Raw genomic sequence first — 22318 nt, 5'->3', positions numbered from 1 at the left:
AGGTGGTAACCTCCGGTTCTGAAAAGTGAAACAAAGTGAAACTGAAGTGCCTTCAACTTGCATTCTCTCTACTGGCCATCAGGGGGCTCTGGTTGCAAAAATAAGATTGCACGAAAGAGTCAGATTGCATTAAAGTCTATGTGAAAATGAGCCTACTTCTCACCTGAGTAACTAAACACTGTAAACATGAGTTTATGGTCTCAATCTCTAGTTTCAAGTCTAGAGATGCTTTCAATCCAGCATGATGTTCATTAAGTACATCATGGTCCATTTAGAGTCAAACAGACCAAGCAGGGGATGCTTTAGGGCGGGGCTACCTTGTGATTGACAGATCACTACCACAGCGGTGCTACAGCGCCGTCGCCACCGTTACCATCTCTACCATGGATACCATCGCTACTGTGGCTACCATCACTAGCCTACCGTACCGTCTCACCGTCACTACCATCACTACAGTCTCTACCTTCTCCACCGGCACTACCGTCAACATCACCAATGCAGTTAGCTGCTAAGATGACTTTAACATTTGATCTTGTATTGAGAAGCTAACTTTGTTAGCAGCTTCACACCAGAAGCCATCCAGTAAGGTTGCTGCTCTTGTGTTTGTCAGATCCACCCGTCGCTCTTCCACAGCCCAAATATGGTCACTTACTTCCACTTGTTGCAAAAAATCCAAGATGACGACGGGCAAAATGCCGTACTTGAGGCTTCAAAATCGTAGTCCACAAACCAACAGGTGCAGCACCATGACTATGTCCACTGTTTACATTCTGTGCAACCAAGGAGCAATTAAAAAAAAATTGATGAAAAGGTTTTTTTGCTGCTACATTATTTCCAGCATTGTTTAAATTCTCTCTCTCTCTCTCTCTCTCTCTCTCTCTCTCTCTCTCTCTCTCTCTCTCTCTCTCTCTCACACACACACACACACACACACACACACACACACACACACACAGAGAGAGCATCATCATGTCTGAGTGTGCCGGTGAAGGATGGATTATGTAACTGTATATACAACGACTGAACCCCACTGCAGCAGCAGAGAGAAAGACAGGGAGACACAGAGGGAGGGAGAGAACCGGTCCTCCCTTCATCTATTTTTACCTCCTCCGTTGAGCCTCTGCACCCCATCCTCATCCCTTCATCCCACCCCTCCGTCCATCTCCTCCTTTTTAATTAACCCTCCTCTTCTCCTCCTCTATTCTCTCTCCATCTCTCTCTGAGTCATCTCCCCTCCCCCCTCTGTCACACATCTCACCCTCCTCCTCCTCCCCTCCTGCCCCCCCATCTCCCTCTCTCTCTCTCTCTCTCTCTCGCTCTGCCTCTCCAGTATTTTCTCAGTTGCCGTGAAAGGCAGAACACACACACAGGCGGCAGGTAAAGGAAGGAAATCCTCCCTTCCTATTTTCATCCACTCAAGAGGTTTTTGTTGTGCATTGTTGTTGCTTCATGTTGTATTTCTTTGTGTGTCATGTTGGCTGTGGAGGATGCAGAACGATGCTGCTTGTGTGTGAGAGATAGAAACGCTTCACTTGGAGGTGTTACTCTTTGCGCTTTGCTTCATGGATTTTCTCTGATTTTCTTGGGGGGGGGGGGGGGGCTGTCATATGCATGTGTGCATATGTCATATATACGTGTGTGTGTGTGTGTGTGTGTGTGTGTGTGTGTGTGTGTGTGTGATTTTGCTTCATGGCTGTCAAAATGTGAGTTATGTTTGTTTTGGCTGCAGAAATGTTACGTATATGTATTTTCTCTTGGATTTCTTGGAAAATGGCATGTCTGTGTGTGCTTGTGTGCGTGTTTGTTCAGGTGTGTGTTTTGGCTGTAGGGATATTATGTGTGTGTGTGTGTGTGTGTGTGTGTGAGTGAGGGGATCCTGCAGTCAACCCTGGTGGAGTCCTTGGTATATCAAGTGTGTTAGTGTGTTAGATGGTTGATGGGTTTTAATATGGCCGGCACAGAAGTAGGATGTGTGTATTTGTGCTTGTGTGTGTGTTTATGTGTGCGTTTTGGCTATATGATAATATTATGTGATGTACTCATGCAGTCAGTGATGGTCTAGTCAGTATGTGTGTGTTCTTTTCAATCTTGCAGGTGTGGAAATGTGTCTTTTATGCGTGTGTGTGTGTGTGTGTGTGTGTGTATGTGTGTGTGTGTGTGCGTGTGTGTGTGTGTGTGTGTGTGTGTGTGTGTGTGAGAGAGAGAGAGAGAGAGAGAGAGAGAGAGAGAGAGAGAGAGAGAGAGAGAGAGAGAGAGAGAGAGAGAGAGAGATCTTGCAGTCAATCGTGGCCGAGTTCCAATCTAACATGGATGGCACAGAAATGTGTGTATTTATTGTGTGTGTGTGTGTGTGTTTGATATCTGCATCTTTGGCACTGTGTGGGTGGATGTGATGTGTGTGCTTGTGTGTGTGTATGTGTGTGTCAGAGTACTTGTGATAATTGCGAGTTGAAGATGTGTGCGTGTGAATGATGAAACATTTTATGTGTGAGACTGCTCCACTTCCTGTGCGTGTGTGTGTGTGTCTGCCATACGTGCGATGCACAGCATTCTTCCTCTTTATCCTCCGCCTCCTTCCTCTCTTCATCCCCCTGTTCCTCCTCTCTTCTCCAGCCAAACAGGGTCATTTCATTATTTATCTCTCTCTCCTCTCTTTATCTCTCTATCTCTCCCGCCCTGCCTCGTTTCCACTCACTCTCCATTTCGTCCTCCATCACTCTCTCTCTCCTTCCTCCTGGGAATTCTCTCTCTCTTTCTCTTTGCATATATTTAAAAAAAAAAATCATCTTTTGCCACTCTTTCCTACTTTCTGTAATTTTCTTTCCCACCTTCATTTCTCCCTTTCTTACCACGTATGTGTTGCAACTGTCTCACAGTTTAAGGCACTTCAGCGCCGGCTTCACTTCTCAGAACCATCATGGTTTTTGTCAGCAGACGGTGTTTGTTCAGTTGAAAGTCATTTCTTGTTTACTTTGGAATTCTGGGTGAATTTTGGGATGAATTTAGAAAATATGGTGCCTCGTTTTGTGTTGCTACAGTGAACCCTTCTGAATTAGCTTTTCTACACAGGAAACTTGGCTGAGACTCATAGGTATTGTAGTATTTAGAGTTAATCATGAACTATCAAGAGAACAGTGAGGACATGATTAAAAGAATACTTTGAAATGGAAATTAACAGCTTGTAAGAAATACTTGTTTCTTGCCCCTTTTATTTTTAAATCTAAAATGTCATAACTTTATTTATTTGTGAGCAATTTCTTATTATCTTATACTATTATCAGCCCATAGTGAGCACTTTAAGCTTAATATACCAAAGAAAACAACTGAGCTGACTTGGAGATTCAATGTAAATTCCCAGAATGACTTGCACGCAACATGTAGCTACTTATCCGATATCATTTAAAGCTGTGCTCTGCTGAGTTTGCGTTGAAACGGATTGGTGTGGCAATGAGATATCCTGACTCTTTGTATCGGTTCAAGCACAGAAGCAGAATCAGCTTTACAGGCCAAGTATGTTTTAAGAAGAACAAAAGAGATAGATAGCTTCAAGCTGGGAGTTTAGCTCAGGAGGTAGAGCGGGTTGGCTAGCAACCGCAAGATTGCTGGTTCGATCCCCGGCTCCTCCTAGCTGAGTGCCTGGTGTCCCTGAGCAAGACACCTCACCCTAATTGCTCCTGACGAGCTGGCTGTCGCCCTGCGTGGTTGACTCCGCCGTCGGTGTGTGAATGGGTGAATGTCAGTCATTGTTGTAAAGCGCTTTGGAAAAAAGCGCTATATAAATGAGGCCATTTACCATTTATTCAAACAAGGAGCCGAACAAAGATAAACTTCCCCAGAATGCGAATAAATGATTTGATGATTGTAAACCCTTTAAAGCTCATGCCGCAGTATTCTACACTTTTCTCCTTACAGATGTTCTTTATGTTACACTTTTTTTTAGAAATGACAAACCATCATGACCCAATTTTTAAGAGTGCATTGGCATCTGCCATTTCTGCATCATCTCACCATTTTGAAGGGATATGTTTGATAAACCTACAACTCTGTTTTATGCATGTGTTGAAAAAAACACATAGTATCTAAAAAAACAGAAGAGTGACGCAATGTGTTGGAGTGATATGGGTGCTACAGCCAGAATCAATCTTATTTCTGGAGATAATTTCCCCTCTTCCTATGTTCCCTGTCTTTATGCTGTATAGATGAGGTGTACAGTTCTATAAATATCATTTTTTTTTTCTTTTATAAAGAAGTTCATAGTAAAGAACTTTATGGAAGTAATTTATTCCCTCATTCTGGGAAAGATGAACCGGTGCAGGTGGAGTTGTGTTTTAGATTTTTGTTTCATTTTTTTTTGTTTATAGTTAAAGACTTTACAATGAGGGCAGTTGTTGTCATTAATGCAGAATATATGCTAGCCTTTCAATTAGATATGAACATTCAGGCTCCATCCTGTGGCACTGCAGATATGTGAAAAAGCAATAAATGTGAAAGGCAAATTTAGTTTGTAACCCAAATAAAATCAACCAGTGGTTCCTGGCCCAATCTTTTTAGCTTTATCGAACTGATGCAGTATTTGAATCCATTCAGCATTTTCCTCCTCATCTCCCTTTTTCTTTATCCATCTACACCCCCTCCCTCCCCTAACCCCCCTCCCCCTCCAAAACTGAAATACTGTAGATATGACAGTAATATACATGCTATCTCCTTGCGTGCCTTCATCCCCTCTCTCCCTCATTCACTGTCTCCCTGGCTCGCCCACTTGCGTGTTATCGTTTCCAGCGCTGGTGTATTTTCTGCTGAGCACTGCAGTCTCTGGTAGGTGTGGTGCGTTCATGGGTGTCCTCCCTCTCTGCTGCTGCTGCTGTAGAGCTTACGTAACTCACAGCACCAACGAGATGGAGGAGGAGAGAGAGAGGAGATAAGAGTTAAGAGATCAGCTCATTGAAGTGGCGACAGGAGTAATGTGTGTTTATGGGTACAAGATACCGAGGAACACCTCGCTGGTGTCACCACAAAATGCAATCTCGCAGTTTTGTACGTATATATATATATATATATGAATTGTCCATATTTTATTAGTGTGGCTCAGCATGAAAACAACGGCAATGCAAAGTGAACGAGTGGATGGACTTACGAATTAAAGGCATCCACGTCGACAGTCAGAGCTTGTAATATGATGTTTAATATTGAGAAAGAGCAAGTGTTGTTGTTAAAAGAATTTTTCCGTAAACAAATAAATTCACCAGAGGAGGAGATCGGAGACATAAGTAAAGTCGACGTCTGACTTTAATCTTGTACAAGAGGAGCAGTTACAATGTAACAACGTGTGAGGATGCTACAGAGGAAGTGCTCAAATCATTGTTGTGACTTGAGTCTTTTAAAGGCACAGGAGATAACGCGTCATTGAAAACATGTAATACAAGACATCATGTGCACAGGGCCCCTGATAACGGTTAGCTGTTCTGCAGGATAGCTTTAGGCCCTGTTTAGGTCATCAGTGGAAATACTAAAGTCATTAAAACACTAAAATCGTGTGGTTATACAAAATTCTTATAACAGTTGTTGTTAAGCGACACATTTGTGATGGATTTCCTAAACACTCATTTTGTTGCGTAATGTCATCCCGAAAGATACTTCATACATTAGTGTGAATGTTCTTGAAAGCTCTGTCGTATGCCGGCAACTGGACCTGCTTTAGGTTTGTGAAGACGTTTCCCCGACTGAACCGTCCACCTCCCCGCCCGCACACCAGAACTAAAAACTACATCAGCAGCTCTGAGTGCATGTATTTCATTTCCTATCTGACTTTCCATTGGCATTTCCACTGTTTTTGTGGTGAGCAACACGAAAATAATGGACAATACGTGGACACGAATTTCCCATTTTTTCAAAGCTTCTCAGTCATCCAGGTCACAGTAATCTTCCAAGAGGCTTACTAAATTTAATTTAGGTAGGAATATTTAATATTAATATTGAGTTAATGTGCAGCACATTCACTGTGTACTTTGAATGCTTTGAGGAAGCGTTCAGGAACAATGATGTAAAACAGTTGGCAGGCGTCCTGTGTTCTGCTGCCTCGTCCTCAGGAGGAACTTTAGAAAGCTGCAGTCCTCCGGGGTGGGGCTTCAAAACAGCAACACAGAAAAAGAGAGAGAAAAATAAAACAGCACATCAAATTTATAAAGGCCGGCCGAGAAAATCACCCACATCGATGTGTGGAAGTTTCTGTGTAGATCTTATCTGCTTTTTCTTCTGCTGAGCACCATTTATACATTTACACATTTTTGCTGATGCTTTTATATTCCCCGTGACGAGCCTGAATAAGCATGAATCGAGAGGTCGTTGGCGTCGCAATCGACCAGCGGCGAAGGTGAAAGCGGATGGAAGATATTCCTGAGTCGCTCAGAAGGATCACGTACGATAGAGGAGTGCTGAGTGAACGGGATGAAAAGACAGGAAGAGTCACGTGATTACTGGCAGGTTATAAAGCAACACACAAGGGATTTTCTGAGTAGGAGAAAAGAAATGTGTTCATGTCTATAGGAAGCTTTAACATAAACAGAATGTGTTTGCATTCAGATAAATTAGATTCTATAAAAGTAAAAAAGGCATTTTCAGATGGTCCGACCGCTGTTTAGTTTTAAAAAAAGGAAAGATTTCAGCAGGGAAACATCTTGAACCAGATCACTACACAATATATTTACATAAGAACACTGTGCATTCATTCAATTAGGATTCTTAGTGGTTTGAAGTTGAACAAAATTAAAAGAAAGAAATTAAGAAGATAAGTGAAAAAGAAAAACGTTAAAAATAGATAAGAGAAATGGACATTATCGTCACAGCTCCAACATAAATACAAACATCAAAGCGGACACGACGGAGCCCATAAAGGATACGTAAAGGAGACAGAGACAGGGCAGCGTCAGCTGGGATGGTTCTGTTTGTATTGCAGTATGAATCAGTATGGTTTGGATAAATTGGTCTTTAAGATTTCAGCAAAATTAAAACTGTTGTATTAAGATGGTAAGAAGCCAATAAGTAAACTTCTATTAGTGATAACTGTAGTCACCATATATATACAGATGGTGGAAGGTAACTATGTATATTTCATAGTCTGCGTATAAGAGTGGACGAGAGAGTGGACGTAATTATCGTGACATCACCCGTTGAAATGTGAAGCCCATGTTGAAATGCCTTAAACTTGCATTCTCTCTGTTGGCCATCAGGGGGCGCCTCTTCTGTTTGCAAAAATAAGTGTATGTAAGTCTACAAGAAAATTACACATTATTTATTAAATATTGTAAACATGAGTTTATGGTCTTATGTCTAGTTTCAAGTCTTCTTCAATCCAACATGAAACAGACCAGAAGCAGGGGATGCTTTAGGGCGGGGCTACCTTGTGATTGACAGGAGGCTACCACACTACCTATGGAGTTAGCGACTAAGATGACTTTAAAGGTCCCCTATTATACTGTTTATACTGAGGTCCAACAACACTGTATTCGATATGCATTGCCCCAAACCCATCCGTGGTCCTGAATTTCAGCTGTCTAAAAGTTGCTAAAATGAGCTGTGCTGAGAACAGGCTGTTTCTGTGCCTGCACCTTTAAATGCTAATGAGCTCCGTCTATCAACACCTACTTGGAGAGTGACGGAGACCATGCCGCTAACGCTAGCGGTAGCATGCACCAGTGTTTACGTGGATGTATCGCTATGGCTCGCCTATGTGGCTCAGGTGAAGTTGCTGGGTGCCGTATAGTTGGGACAGATCCTTTTACGAGGGTCAGTGTCGAGGCAAAGCCAGCTTTGTACTGACCCTCGTTACTGAAGCAGCCCTATGTGAAGTGGTTAGCACACACATCATAGCACATCAAGCTAACACGGATCATAGCCGGCACATTGTCATTAAAAATGAAACTCAACCACCGTCTCTTCTATTCTTCTGTAGCTGGGACAGAATATAAGCACTTGATTTGTACAACTAACAACAGAGTAATCTGCGTGTCTAGCTCTGAGCGACGACATAGTGAAACACTGCTATCTCACTGCTGTCTCACCGCAGGACACACCGAACTTCACCTCGGTGACGAACGCCCCCTCTCGGATATCTCCTATCGTCAGAGGAGTTCGGCCTATGTAAATGACACGTGAAAAAACTGTACTGACACACAAAAACAATGGGTGATTAGAATTAGAATTAGTTTATTTAAAAGGGGACAGTGCAATTTCATAAAACACATGGTTACACATGGTTAAAAAAGCCAGAATTAGCCAGAAGGCTAGTTTTCATCTGTAGTCCCCTGGCCATGATTTAAAAAAGGCAATAAAATTACATTTAAAAAAGAAGAAAATAAAATAAAATACATGTGCAATATAATACAAAATACATATGCAAACACTTACTATACAATTAAGAAAAAATACAACAACATTTGATGTCACAATGACAACGTCCTCTTTTGGCCGTCCACATCAAACTTCTGTTTACAACCAGAGGAGTCTCCCCCTGATGGCCAGCAGAAACAATACAAATTTAAGGCACTTCAGCATTTGCTTCACTTTTCAGAACCTGTTTGATGTACTTGTTCCGAAATCTAACTTCTTGGTCAAGGGTTCGAGGTTTATTTCGAAAAGACACTTTACTTTACCAATGCAGTGGTGTAATGGTAGTTGATGAGGTGGGTGTACTGCTAGGTAGATGGGTAGGTTACAGAGGAGGAAGTGGGTATACTCTCCCATATATTCCAATTGCTTTCTGGCTGATAGGTGGGTATACTGTAAAACGCCAGAAAAAGAGGTGGGAAAACAACGTATACCTGCGTTTACCCTCCACTACACCACTGTACCAGATGAACGCTTCCTCGAGATATACGGATCTTTACATCTAAGTATAAAGCAAGGGATGTACTGAGTACTTCTTCTAGCACTGCAGCCGGCGCACCTTAATGGACCCAGGCCATCGTGAATGTAATTACTTATACCTGCACTTTTTGCTGATGACCTAAAATGTCTGCAGTGAGTGAGCTCTAAATCATTGTACCCTCTAAAATTCAATTCCCCCAAAGGTTTGGCTTCAAATGGCTATAATACCTGTCCCTCTGCTGGCAACGGCGTGCAGTTTTGCACTGATGAATGCACCGCAAAGAGGGGGAGAAGGAAAAGATGTGTCTACCCTGTCAGTGGAGGACAGCCGCTGTGCAGTGGCGGGTTTCTGCGAGCCAGATTTAGCCCCTTGCAGATCGATAAAGTATTCATACAGTACGGAGGCGAGGACGTCATGAAAGGCCTCCTTTGACGTAGCGTTGCAGTGCCGCGTGCCTCGAATATCAGCGAGGAAAACGAGGGGGAAACACCGACAGAGATAAGAGTGGAATGAAGACGGAGCTCCTCGTGTTTTTGGAGTTTAGGTTTGATGTCACGGTGATTTTCAAATGCATCACCAAACAGCACCAATACATTTTTGATTTAATCTTAGCAGCTCAGTCTCTGGAGTTCTTTGTGCTTCATGTTAATAACGAGAAGTTAAAGTGAGAACGAGACTGTACAGCAAAACATTTTGATTGGACACAATCTCTTTGATTTCATCAAGATCATTTCTGACCTGAATATGTCTTCTCGTCAGTCAGGACTGTATGAATGAATCCATCATCAATACTCATCATCAATAGTTTTTAGGAACCACTTTCTTTACCGTTAGCAAATCTTTGCTAACTCTAATCTAAAGATTTCAGGAAAGACACAAACAGGAAGACAACAAGCTTTAAGGCGAGACACTACAGGCAAAAACATTGGGGGTTTTTCTTTTCCATTTTTGAGATTTTGGGCCATTCATAACAGTGAAAAGAAAACACTGAAATACACATTTAGCCGTTTTTATTTTACTACTTTGTCTATTTGCGTCTGTAGGTTTCTCCTAAATTCACCAAAAGTTACCGTTAGATAATGGCCTGTTTGAACATAACATTTCAGAACAGTTGTCATACAAAAGAAGAATTATCTGAATGTAAGTATCAACTGGGGAAATTTCATGGTGATATTTTTTTTACACTATTCTCAAACTTTCCACGTTCCTTCCTATCTGTTTTCTGAGGGTTTTTACAGGGGGATATATAACATTTTATTCATAAAAATATGGCAAAAATAGATTTTTATGGCAGTTGATTGTTGAGTTATGCAGCGATACAAAGATATATCCAAACTTCCCTCTGTAAAAACCTTTGAATCTAACATGACAACATTAAACAAGGATTTTATTACCTGGGTTTATTTAATGTTCAGACTTCTATTCTACTTCTCATTTGCATATTTAAACATTTTCAGAAAACTTTCAATACAAGAAATAATTGTATCAATGTACATAATCAGCTGAGGATGTCTCATGTGATATCTACTCGTTACATTGATAACCTGCACATAACAACACTGATAGAAAAAGAAGCAGTTTGAGGGGTCGGACGTCAAATTTAACGCAATTGTGTGTCCTTTGTAGATTTGTTTCCATGGTTTAATAAAATGATTATCAAATAGCATTTTAATGAATAATGAGGGCAGATATATCACTATATGTTCATGTCAGCACGTAAGATTTAACATTTTAGCGATGAAAACCTTTAACTTACTCCAAATACTCATTTGTGGAGCGAGCGACTTTTGGGAAAAACTGCCTAGGAGAGATAAAGTGAGACGCACCACTGATGAAAGTTTCAACTCGGTGTGTGATTTTTGAAGCTTGCTAGATCGGCGCTGACCTACTTAACTGAACACCCTTGTATGGTTAAATGGCACCCAGAGGTGCATCCTTCCTGTGCTGCAGGATGTTTGGAGCCGTCTCTCCCAGAAGATCAGACTGCTTTCTCTTCTTTCTTGAAGCCAGTTTGAGATCTATTTCAAACAGAGCAGCAGTGTGTCACCCTGCAGAAATGCAGAGGGAATATCTGGTTACGGTCTACATATATTTTTATATTAAAATATTGAAATATATTCTGGCAGGTTGATGTGTGAAAAGCATTTCATGCAGAACCCATTTGAGAGCGTTCCTGGCCAAATACTCTGAACTACTAACTGAACATGTCTCCTAAAAATGATGATCCAATACAACAAAGCTGCGTTCATAATTACGCGTCTTGGTCGTGAACAACGTTTGACAAATCACAAAAACGTTTCAAATGAGTGCGTGGAAGTCTACCGTCGGCGTGGTGGGCGGGTCAGAAAACACAGAGAATTGTGCAGCTTGTGTCCGTTGTGTGCATTATTATTTTTTGTAATTTTCTGTTTTCACAGCCTTGGCCATTTGTTTCAAACCGTTTAAACCTGCGACCGTAATCGGAGAGAAAATATGTTTCCCCTTGAAGCGCATGTGAGAGAGCAGTTTCGTTAGGAACGTCATTTTGCAGCAGCTTTGTACTGAAAGGTCGCCGGTTTGAGTTTGGAGCAACAACCTGCATCCTTCTTTAGGACATGCTAATTGAACTGAGCACACAAGCAGGATTTTGAAAATCTGGCATTTTTCTTGTTTGAATGGTATGTTTGGGTACAACAAACGGAAGAACGCTTATAAAAAAGGACCAAATTACAGCCTCTGGTGATTTGACTGTTTCGATATCAGTTTCTGGTGCGTCGTGTGAAAACACACTTCATTTTCCCTTGATCGGAAAGTACACTTACAAAATACAATAATACAAAGGGTAATTGGGGGGGAAAGATGAATATAAAGACACGTATCGCTGCATTGGGCAGAGATGGAAAGAAGTACTGGAAAAGGAAAAGTTCTGTTTACTTTAAGGAGATGTTACTCTGAATGAATGTGTCATTACAGCATCGGAGATCTAGAGGAAGCAGGTATATCAGGCTTTGGCACGCAAACAATCACCATCACAATGTACCAGATCTCAAACGACGGCAGCTTTCAGTCGGGAAGAAGAAAATAACCTATGCATTATTTATTGTCGCTAATAAGGTCAGGAACAACAAAGTAACTGTGTGTTCGTGCTCTGGGCGAGCTTTGATTTTCACTGTAAATCTGCAGTGACAATGTTTCTCCTGAGAGGTTGTTCACTCTCTCTCTCTCTCTCTCTCTCTCTCTGTGTATGTGTGTGTGTGTGTGTGTGTGTGTAATGTAAAAATAGATGTTATTTATTTCTCCATCTCATTCAATTCAAACTGCCAAAATAACTGTGAAATGTGTCCAACAAGATGCTTTTTACAAGGTGAAGTGAATGATAACGGCCTCTCTTTTGCTCTGTGCGTCTCACAGGATGTCGATCGTCAGCATCGTTGCCAGGGAGATCCTGGACTCCCGGGGAAACCCCACAGTGGAAGTGGACCTTCGCACAGAGAAAGGTGACCAATATCAGAAACAAACAAACAAAAAAACAGAATGTCAGACTTTATTCCAGAGAGCGTTAAAGAAAGGCAGCACAACAGCGTCTCTGCTGTAATTGTAAATTGTTTCTGACATCAAACGACCTTCATTTGACCTTTTTTGATCAATCAGTTCTCAGTTAAGGGGAGATCGGGGCTTCCTGTAGACCAAACATTAAAATAAGTCCATAACCCTGTGGAGATAAAACCACGTCATATAGGCCTACGGTTTTGCTAGCTAAGTTAAGCCAAACTCTGCTGTTGAACGTAGCTTCACCTTCTGCAGAGAAACACAATTTAATCCTGTTTTGTTTTTGTACCTCCTCTTCTTAGCTCGTAACCTAGCTAGCTTCCCACTCGTGACGGCTCGGCTGCATGCCTGACACGCTGTCAGACCGCCGGCTTGACTCTTTTCCCCGTCCGACTTCCAGGTCTGTTCCGGGCTGCGGTGCCCAGCGGAGCCTCCACGGGGATCTATGAGGCTCTGGAGCTCCGGGATGGAGACAAGAGCCGCTACAAGGGCAAAGGTACGGGGGCAGATCCATCGTCTTCGCATGCATACTATTACGTTCTTCAAAAGGTCTGATTGAGTCCCCTGCTAGCTCTTGACGGTAAAGCTAATTCATTAAATAAAGTCTAATATCTGCTTTTAGCTGCGGAGTGCATGTACATTCTTTGTGGGATCTGCACAAGAAACAGACGCATTTAAATTTCCCTTTTCTGACTCACTTGTGTTTGTTGGTCTTGTCTTCTAGGAGTGTTGAAGGCAGTTGGGCACATCAACGACACTCTGGGTCCCGCCCTCATAGCTTCTGTAAGTCAACACATTCATTCAATTCATCAATGACCATAAAGACACAGTTCTCAGCAGGCCTGATACTCCACTTTATTTATATAGCACGATTTTAACAAGTGCTGTGCTGCACAACAAGATAAAACACAATAAATAGATAACACAATAAAACGATGAATTACACCATAGAAAGATAAAAGCCATAAAATAAAATAAATAAAACGATAAAAAATATGCATGTATACACACAAAATCATAAAGTCAACACCTTACATGGTGTCAGAAGACCAAGATGGAGGAGTTTACATGTCCGAGCTCACATTCAATGAATAGTATCGCTGAGTGAGGCTGAAAAGGTTCAGTTTGGTTTTAAATGGGAACAAAACCGCCTGCAGCAGGTGAAGCACAGATCCCATCAGGAGGGCGACGGGAAGCCGCGAGAACGAGACAAAGTCTTCTCAGCATGTTAGCGTGAAGAGATGCCGTGAATGAAAGAATGAATGAGAGGAACACCGAATGGACGAGCGGCCGCTTGTGTACGAGTGTTTTCGTGCATGTAATAGATAGCGGCTGCAGTGCAGTATGGGTAATTTGCTCCAGCAGCAGGTGTTTCTCGATGGGAAATGAATGTTAGCGAAAAGTCAACATTCAGACAGACGGATCTATCTGGTGTGTGTATGTATGTGTGTGTGTGTGTGTGTGTGTGTGTGTGTGTGTGTGTGTGTCAACATGATGATCATAACACAAAGCACTCTTTTATTCCGTTTCTGACTGGATTAAAAAGTGTGTCAATAAACTCACCAAAACCGCAGTCAAAAGACGAAGGCAGGCAAACAGGATCCAGATGAAACCCAGCAGGAGGCGGGTATGGCAAGCTGTTTTAACATTTAATAGCTAGACTAGATATTTATTGCAGATATCTGTAATTCAATTCTTCCTAGTCATAAAGAACATTTCAGATATCCACAATGGCATTCTTCCTAGGACAAATGACGTCACTTTTGCCATTCATGTGTATTGGGCTTTCAGTTTCAGATATCCACAATTACATTCTGGATATCTAGAATGAACATTCTGGATAATTGAATTCTTACTAGGAGAAACTCCCATTTCAGATATCTTCAATCCAATTGTTACTAGTCATAATTTTCATTTCAGATATCCAAAATGAAAAACTATTCCAGATATCCAGAATGTAATTTTGAATATCCAAAAATACATTGTGACTAGTAGAAATGTCGTTATGGATATCCACAATTCATATTATGACTAGTAGAAATGTAATTTCAGATATCTACAATTACAATTATGACTAGGAACAATACAATTGCAGATATCCACAAATGTATTGTTGATATCTGTTGACAGGTAGACAGAATAGTTTTTCATTTTGGATATCTGAAATGAAAATTATGACTAGTAACAATTGGATTGAAGATATCTGAAATGGGAGTTTCTCCTAGTAAGAATTAAATTATCCAGAATGTTAATTCTAGATATCCAGAATGTAATTGTGGATATCTGAAACTGAAAGCCCAATACACATGAATGGCAAAAGTGACGTCATTTGTCCTAGGAAGAATGCCATTGTGGATATCTGAAATGTTCTTTATGACTAGGAAGAATTGAATTACAGATATCTGCAATACATATCCAGTCTAGCTATTAAATGATAAAACGGCCACTTATACTTTTTAAGGATTTTTAGATATCTTAAATTTAGTTTTGACTAGTACAATCAAAGTTGTAAATATCTTAAAATATCATTTTTACTAGTAAGAATGTATTGTGGATATCTTTAATTACCATTTCTCCTAGTCAAACATTTTGACTAGGAGAAATGCTATTATAGATATCTAAGATATAATTACAGATAGGAGTGTGGTTCGATTAAATATTAAAACGGCTTGCCATAGGCGGGGAGACGACAGACACATGAGGCATGATGGGAAATCAAGCAGGACGCGACATACATCAAGACACCTGAAACGAGAGGAGAGATTAGAGCAGAGAACAGGACGTTCCAAAATAAAACAGGAAATGAAACAAGAGAAATAGAATAAATAAGTATAGCACAGGACAATGACATTGTAAACAGTATGAGAATAGCTCAATGGTGGAGAGTTTATTATGAATAAATAATAGTTGTTCTCTGCAGAATATATCAATATTCTATGCAACATTCATATATACAGTACTATTTAATTTGTGCAATAACCTGAGATTGACCACTCAGTCTGTCCACGATATATATATTATTTTATTTTTTACTGTTAACTTATTTATTATATATTTATTGTAAATGTATTTATTTATTTACATTTGAACAAAAGTAATGATTGGTATCATTTGTACGATATGCACACATCAAACATGGAGACACTGACCCCTGACCCCTGTCCCAACCTTCAGCGACAAATCACACCCAACATTCCTGTAAAAACGGGTGTTTCTCTGTATCTGCGTGTGTCCAGGGCATCAGCGTGGTGGAGCAGGAGCAGCTGGACAACACGATGATCGAAATGGACGGCACGGAAAACAAATGTGAGGGTTGTTGTTTCTAAAAACGGCACGTTTGTCACAAAGTGGCAACAAGGGGCCATAAATACAACGGGGAGCAAGACATAGCAAATATATCGAGCCACGCAAACTCACACCCTCAATAAATAAAGCCATGCTCATTTATTTGTATCAATGGTGCCAACTAAGCAACAGCGGTGAGAGTGATGAATTTCATCACAGCCAAACGTGTGATGTGGATGTGTGAGTGCAAATGTGTTTTTAATTACTTTCCACAATGAAATACACACATTTATATGCAGGTTTACACTGAGAAAAGTCTCAGTTTATTCTCTAAACAAAGAAGACATGTTTATGTTTATTTGTTGGTGTCTGATTTGAAAAGTCGATAACCTGCAGTAAAAAGTGGGAAAATGCAAAGCAAGCAAAAAAAATGCAGCTATGTTTAGTGGGGGAATTACAATGAGCTGATTGTCACTCTGGATGGTTTGAGAATTTGAATAATGATAAATGCGTCACCTACAGGGAGAAATGTGCAGAGGTGTCAGAAACACAGACACATCAAAGTAGAAGGACTGATTCTACTTCTTTACTCAAGTAAAAGTAAAAAAAAGTACAGGCTTGGAAATGTACTCAAAGTACAAAGTAAAAAAGGACATTTCTACTTGCTGTTTTGTTTAACAAAACTAAATTAATCTCTAAATCTGAGCTGAGCTGAAAACGGTATTGTCTGGTTGGAAAATAAAAAACATATTATTACTTATTATTAACCTCAATAAACACTGAACATTCTGGTTAAAACAACTTGTTTGTTTTTGGTCCACGTTTTAAATAATCTTGAATTTGTTGCCTGGACAGCCGTATGACCTTCGCTGAGTCTCCATTAAACATCAAATCATCTTTAATCACACACTACCTGGACGTCGGTTGTTCCAACTTGTACTACAGCTACAAAGCTGAAACTCAAGTGTAATAAATGGACATTAAAAGAGGAACCTGAGTTATCATGAATTTCCTGTTTCCTGTCACGCAGCTCAGTTCGGGGCCAACGCCATCCTGGGAGTGTCTCTCGCCATCTGCAAGGCCGGTGCGGCGGAGAAAGACGTCCCCCTGTACCGCCACATAGCTGACCTGGCTGGAAACACTGAGTTGGTGCTGCCGGTTCCTGTAAGACACAAACTCACCGCACAACATCTACACACACTGCCGGGGAGACATTGTCTCATAATAATATTATATTTCATATTATTCAACTTTCCTCTCCTTGTCTCCCCCTCTCCCCTTTCTTCTTCTGTTCTGGCATCTTCTTCTCCCCCCCCCTCTCCTCATTTCCTCTCCTCGTCTCCTCCTCTGCCCTTTCTTCTTCTGATCTGTCATCTCCTCTCCCCTCTCCTTCTTGTTTCCTCCCTTCCTCTCCTTGTTTTCTTTCCCCTTCAGGCCTTCAATGTGATAAATGGAGGTTCTCATGCAGGTAACAAACTGGCCATGCAGGAGTTCATGGTTCTTCCTGTTGGAGCCGAGTCTTTCAAGTAAGAATCCATTTCCAAACGACAGTTTAAAAAACTACAATGTGAACATGAAGTATTGATATTACGCCATTTGTTAATTATTTTTTTCTGTTTGCTTTTTAACTCCTTTCATGTTTCTCTTTGATTCTTTCTTCTCTCTGGTTATGTTGGTCTCACCCGCCACCTCTTCCTCTCTCCCACCTCTTCCTCTCTCCCACCTCTTCCTCCCTCCCACCTGTTCCTCCCTCCCTCAGGGAGGCGTTGAGGATAGGATCGGAGCTATACCACACACTGAAGGGAGTGATTCAGGAGAAATACGGCCAGGATGCCACCAATGTGGGAGACGAGGGAGGATTTGCTCCCAACATCCTGGAGAACAGTGAGGGTGAGGATCCTGGGGTTACATGTCACCACTGATATTCTGGAGTTCAATTACATTTTAATTGAAGCTATTTAAGCTCAACTTTACTTATCATTTAAAGTACCTGGCCATTTCCAAACTTCTCAGATGGTTCTTACAAACCAGTGCATCATGTTACCGTTTGTAGCCCAAGAGGCAAAAATAAAGCAAAGACGTTATTATTTCCAATGTTTATATTTTGCCTTACATTTTTCTACATATCTCCGTCTCGGCTCCCTCCTCCTCACGTCTTCCTTACCCTCCTCAGCTCTGGATCTGCTGCAGACCGCCATAGAGAAGGCCGGCTTCACCGATAAGGTGGTGGTTGGGATGGACGTGGCCGCTTCAGAGTTTTACCGGGAGGGAAAATACGACCTGGACTTCAAATCGCCACCAGATCCAGAGAGACACATCTCTGGAGAGGAGCTGGCTGACATCTATCAGGGCTTCGTCAACAACTACCCAGGTGGGGCTGCATGTTTGCTGTTTAATATTCAGCCAAAGACAAAATATATTTTATTTACTTCTGACCTCTGCCCTCCTCTCTCCTTTTTTCTTTCAGTGGTGTCCATCGAGGACCCGTTTGACCAGGACGACTGGGAAGCCTGGTCCCGTCTCACGGCCCAGGTGGGGATCCAGGTGGTGGGCGACGACCTGACGGTGACAAACCCTAAGAGGATAGAGAAAGCTGCTGAGGAGCGAGCCTGCAACTGCCTGCTGCTCAAAGTCAACCAGATCGGCTCCGTCACTGAGGCCATACAGGCGTACGTCTGCTTTATATCAACACCATCTTTTAGATCAGAACTTATATTTCAAATATTGTAGTGGTTTATTTTTATCAAAGATAACATATGGACAGTACAAAAGAGTAACTACGCTGTTTAGTAAGTTCAACCAAATTACAAAAACTTGTTTCCTCCCTGCCAAGTTTTCAAATATACGTCTCCTAGATTCTGCCTGTACTGTGAGGTAAAGGGAGTTTTGTTTGTTGTTTTCACAGAATTGATGTGTCCAGACCACTCTTAGCAATTTTCATAGGGACTATTTTGTCTCCAGAAAGTTGTCCTAAGCAGAAACATTATTGGGATAATGCCTCACAAGATACATGTCTCTGTCTGTGGATTTCACAGTGTATTGAAATGATAAAAAATGCAAATGATGCTTGTTTCCATCCACTACCAATATACCGTAAACAATTTTAAAAGCCTATTTTCCACTCCGGGTGTAGCTATTCAATTAGATGCCCTTTTTCATTCCCGGTTCTTCAAACAGGCGTGTCACTGACGAGCAGGTGGGTTTTAAGTGGATAAAGAGAGGGTTTTTTTCTTAAAATTGTTATACAAGTAGTGTAGCATTTATTCAGGGAGCACATTTAGTGACAATATGGGCACCCGATTGGCTCAATGTGGCATCCCCCAAGGTTCCATTTTAGGCCGTATGTTTATTTTCATTGTAGGCCTACATGTTTCCCTTGGATCTACCATTGAGAATTACCATATTCTGTAGTTCTCTACAGCTGATATGCAGATGATACACAGTCTTACCTTCCAGTTACCTTCAAATAATGTAAAATGTTGTGAACACAGCATTGGTGCCACACTATACACAGTGGTACTCTTTCTCAGAGAGAAAAACAAACTAATATGGCCGCCTCCGGCAGGCTGGTGAACTTTGACTGGCCAAAGAAGAGGCGACACAGAGGCCTACAGGGAGATACATAGAGACCTGCTCTCCTATCAGTCACACGTGTGGAATCAAACACAGCATGTGTCAGTCACATCACTCCATTACCTGTCAGCCATGTTGACCTTGTGCCAGAGGAGGAGCTGATAAACGGAGGACATGAAGTGACGGCGGATTTTCAGTATGAAGATTAGCTGTCAATCAAATGCACTGACACAGATATGGTGGTGACTGTTGATATCTTCGTGGAGGTCGGTTGTGCAGTCCAGTCTGGAATGTGTTTGTCATCAATCTCAGACTCAAACTAAACGTCACTCAGTGTTATGAAGTTATCAATCACGACGGTGTCGCTGGGTTACAGCACGAAGGGGATGAAATGATGTAACACCGCCGATGACAGACAAAAGTGATGGATCGTGCCCGTCACATGAAAAGCTTGCTGCGTTGTTAATCTGACGTATTCTGCTAATATCTCGGTGAGGAGGGAACCGAGCAGGGGCAACCCCAGGCACCAAAGCTCTCTTAATAGTCATGTTGTTAGCAGCTTAACGTGTCAGATGAGCTCAAATAAATCCCTATCTAATTAATCAACACTAATAATGATAATAAGGAGTCAACACAGAAAAAACTTGACTAGAAATAAAAGTAATGCCGTTCAAATATTGTTTAAATAAAAAAGGTAAATGTACTAATTTTGCAGAATGGACGATTTCAGAAAATCATGCTTCTAGATTTGAGTTATTGATTCTATATCACTTTATATGCTGCGGGATAGCATGCAGTCATCTTATTGATATAATAATATCATAATGTATTTGTTTCTTATATTTTGTTCTATTCATCTCTTTGAAAGTAGCAGAAAAGGGAATTATTCAAGTCACGTACAAGTATCCCAAAATTCTGTTGCACTGCTGGTGCATAAAAACTAAAACCTAAAAGCAAGGAAGAGCTTGGGGTTATGGTCACATGTCCGGAGGTCGTATTTGATGGTATTTTCTGTGTGTATGCCTCTCAGGTGTAAACTGGCTCAGGCAAATGGTTGGGGCGTGATGGTCAGCCATCGTTCAGGAGAGACGGAGGACACCTTCATTGCTGACCTGGTGGTGGGACTCTGCACTGGACAGGTGACAAAGCGTTTCTCGGCGAGTCAGTATTTCACAGGTCAGTGTGTTTTTTGTTTCTAATCTTTGTTGTCTCTGTGTCTCAGATCAAAACTGGCGCCCCCTGCAGATCTGAGAGGCTGGCCAAGTACAACCAGCTCATGAGGTCAGTGCCAGTAAAAGAAAGTACGTCCCAATCAGACGGCAACCTCCGGTTGTGAAAAGTGAAGCCAATGCTGAAGTGCCTTAAACTGTCATTCTCTCTGCTGGCCAACAGGGGGTGACTCCACTCTGATTATATAGAAGTGTATGAGAAAATTAGCTTCTTCTCTTGATGTATTATCTCAGTAAACAGTGCAAACATGAGTTTATGTTCTCAATCTCTAGTTTCAAGTCTTCTTCAATCTAGCATGATGTTCATGTAGTACATTATGGTCCATTTAGAGTCCAACACACCATAAAACAGGGGATGCTTTAGGGCGGGGCTACCTTGTGATTGACAGGTTGCTACCACGAACCGCAAACTCGGTCTTAAAGAATCTAGGCTGTAAACTTGTTTAACCTGTAAAAAAAGTTACATAATAATAATTGGAAGCTTGAATATTTTCAGCATTTGTTTACAGTCGTGCTTAATTTAATATTTCATTCTCAGTTCCTCTTATTGGCTTCAAATCTGGCAGCAGCCCTGCTACTCTATAACATGGCTGCTCAGGTTCACGCTTCGTTTTAGTGCTTAGCTTCACAGAGCTAATTGACATGACAGGCGACAGCAGCACCGGTGTCACCCCATGTGTCCGAGCCAGTCAGAAGCAGGAGGGGAGGGAGGAGGGGGGAGGGATGAGGAGGAGGAGGAGGAGGAGGAGGAGGAGGAAGAGGAAGAGGGAGGAGGGCTCGGCTCAGCATTGTAATCCCATCGGACTGCTGAGGAGACGCAGGAGAGGTGGAGGAGAGAGAGATTTACAGGGGCATTAACCAGCGATAAACGCTAATCAGTGCTGTAAAGCACACACACGTGTAATTCATCATTGTGGTAAGATTCCGACACGCTTCTTCTTATTTTTGATTAAAGGAGTAATCCGCCAAGACAAGTCAAAGTGAAAAGAGCAGGGGAGGCGGATACATCCTGACTTTAAGTTCAAAAGTACAAAAAAATGCATCTTTCCTGAATTCAACTCTTGCCAAACGTCCTGTGGCGCCACATAAGACAATACACAGCTGTTTTACAGGCTCAATAGCACTATAGTGCCAAAGAGTGACAAATAAAAATGTAACAACGTGCTCCTTTGTGAACATGAATAAACAAAAGCAAGCACATGACTTTCACCCAGGAAACGTAATTGAAAATGCAATGGTAAAACTGCCTACATCTGTGGGGTATTTTTAGATGTTTTTCAGTCAGCTGAGAGGAAGTCAGAAAGTACAGAGGATTTTTGACAAAAAGAAAAAAGTAGAACACCACAACTTTTAAATCCTAAATTGATCTGTTGGGAGGACTTACTGTTGCCAACTCTTCAATTTCACTTTAAAGTTTTGATCTGTCTTTGTTGTGGAGCTGATCGACCGACGCCACAGAGCTAAGGACGCTTCCTCGTTACAGACGTGTTTTAGTACAAACATCTTTACTGACATGGTTTTCTCTTTTTCTTCTCTGCAGGATTGAGGAGGAGTTGGGCGACCAGGCTCGCTTTGCAGGCCATAACTTCAGGAACCCCAGCGCCCTGTGAAACTGACAGACGAATGACTCACACACACACACACACACACACACACACACACACACACACACACACACACACACACACACACACACACACGACAAACATGGAATGAGCCATGTACAATGACAGATTCATTAAAAAAAAAAAAACACGAGCGAAAGAGCCAAGCAAAAAATAAATAAATAAATGAAGTAAATTATGCACTGGACTTATAGGTAGGGGGATGATGCTGTATG

General features: G+C 41.5%; 1 protein-coding gene across 3 annotated transcripts; it reads left to right on the top strand.

The window, feature by feature from the left end:
* Positions 1–1235: 1235 nt before the first annotated feature.
* eno2 (enolase 2) lies at positions 1236–22137 on the top strand. 3 transcript variants are annotated; one of them, XM_084032606.1, is made up of 13 exons: positions 1247–1377; positions 12254–12339; positions 12792–12887; positions 13116–13174; positions 15628–15697; positions 16707–16840; positions 17111–17202; positions 17436–17566; positions 17850–18047; positions 18144–18345; positions 20280–20388; positions 20472–20530; positions 22019–22137. In XM_084032606.1, the coding sequence occupies exons 2-13, from the start codon at positions 12255–12257 to the stop codon at positions 22086–22088; spliced, it is 1305 nt and encodes a 434-aa protein (XP_083888732.1). In that variant the 5' UTR covers positions 1247–1377; position 12254; the 3' UTR covers positions 22089–22137. The 3 variants fall into 3 exon arrangements, with proteins under 3 accessions (XP_083888730.1, XP_083888732.1, XP_083888731.1); XM_084032604.1 differs by having other exon boundaries at positions 1236–1377; positions 17850–18345; XM_084032605.1 differs by having other exon boundaries at positions 1371–1422; positions 17850–18345.
* The last annotated feature ends 181 nt before the right edge of the window (positions 22138–22318 follow it).

This window comes from Eutrigla gurnardus, assembly GCF_963514095.1.
Source record: "Eutrigla gurnardus genome assembly, chromosome: 17".
In the NCBI taxonomy this organism is placed as follows: Eukaryota; Metazoa; Chordata; class Actinopteri; order Perciformes; family Triglidae; genus Eutrigla; species Eutrigla gurnardus.
This window is presented reverse-complemented; position numbering and strand designations above follow the sequence as displayed.

What these genes read in the sequence shown, in the direction of transcription:
- eno2 (XM_084032604.1), top strand. Translation starts at nt 12,255, where the DNA reads ATGTCGATCGTCAGCATCGTTGCCAGGGAGATCCTGGACTCCCGGGGA. An exon ending in GGACGGCACGGAAAACAAAT is followed by an intron (nt 15,698 to 16,706) that starts GTGAGGGTTGTT and finishes CCTGTCACGCAG; the next exon opens with CTCAGTTCGGGGCCAACGCC. An exon ending in TGGGACTCTGCACTGGACAG is followed by an intron (nt 20,389 to 20,471) that starts GTGACAAAGCGT and finishes TCTGTGTCTCAG; the next exon opens with ATCAAAACTGGCGCCCCCTG.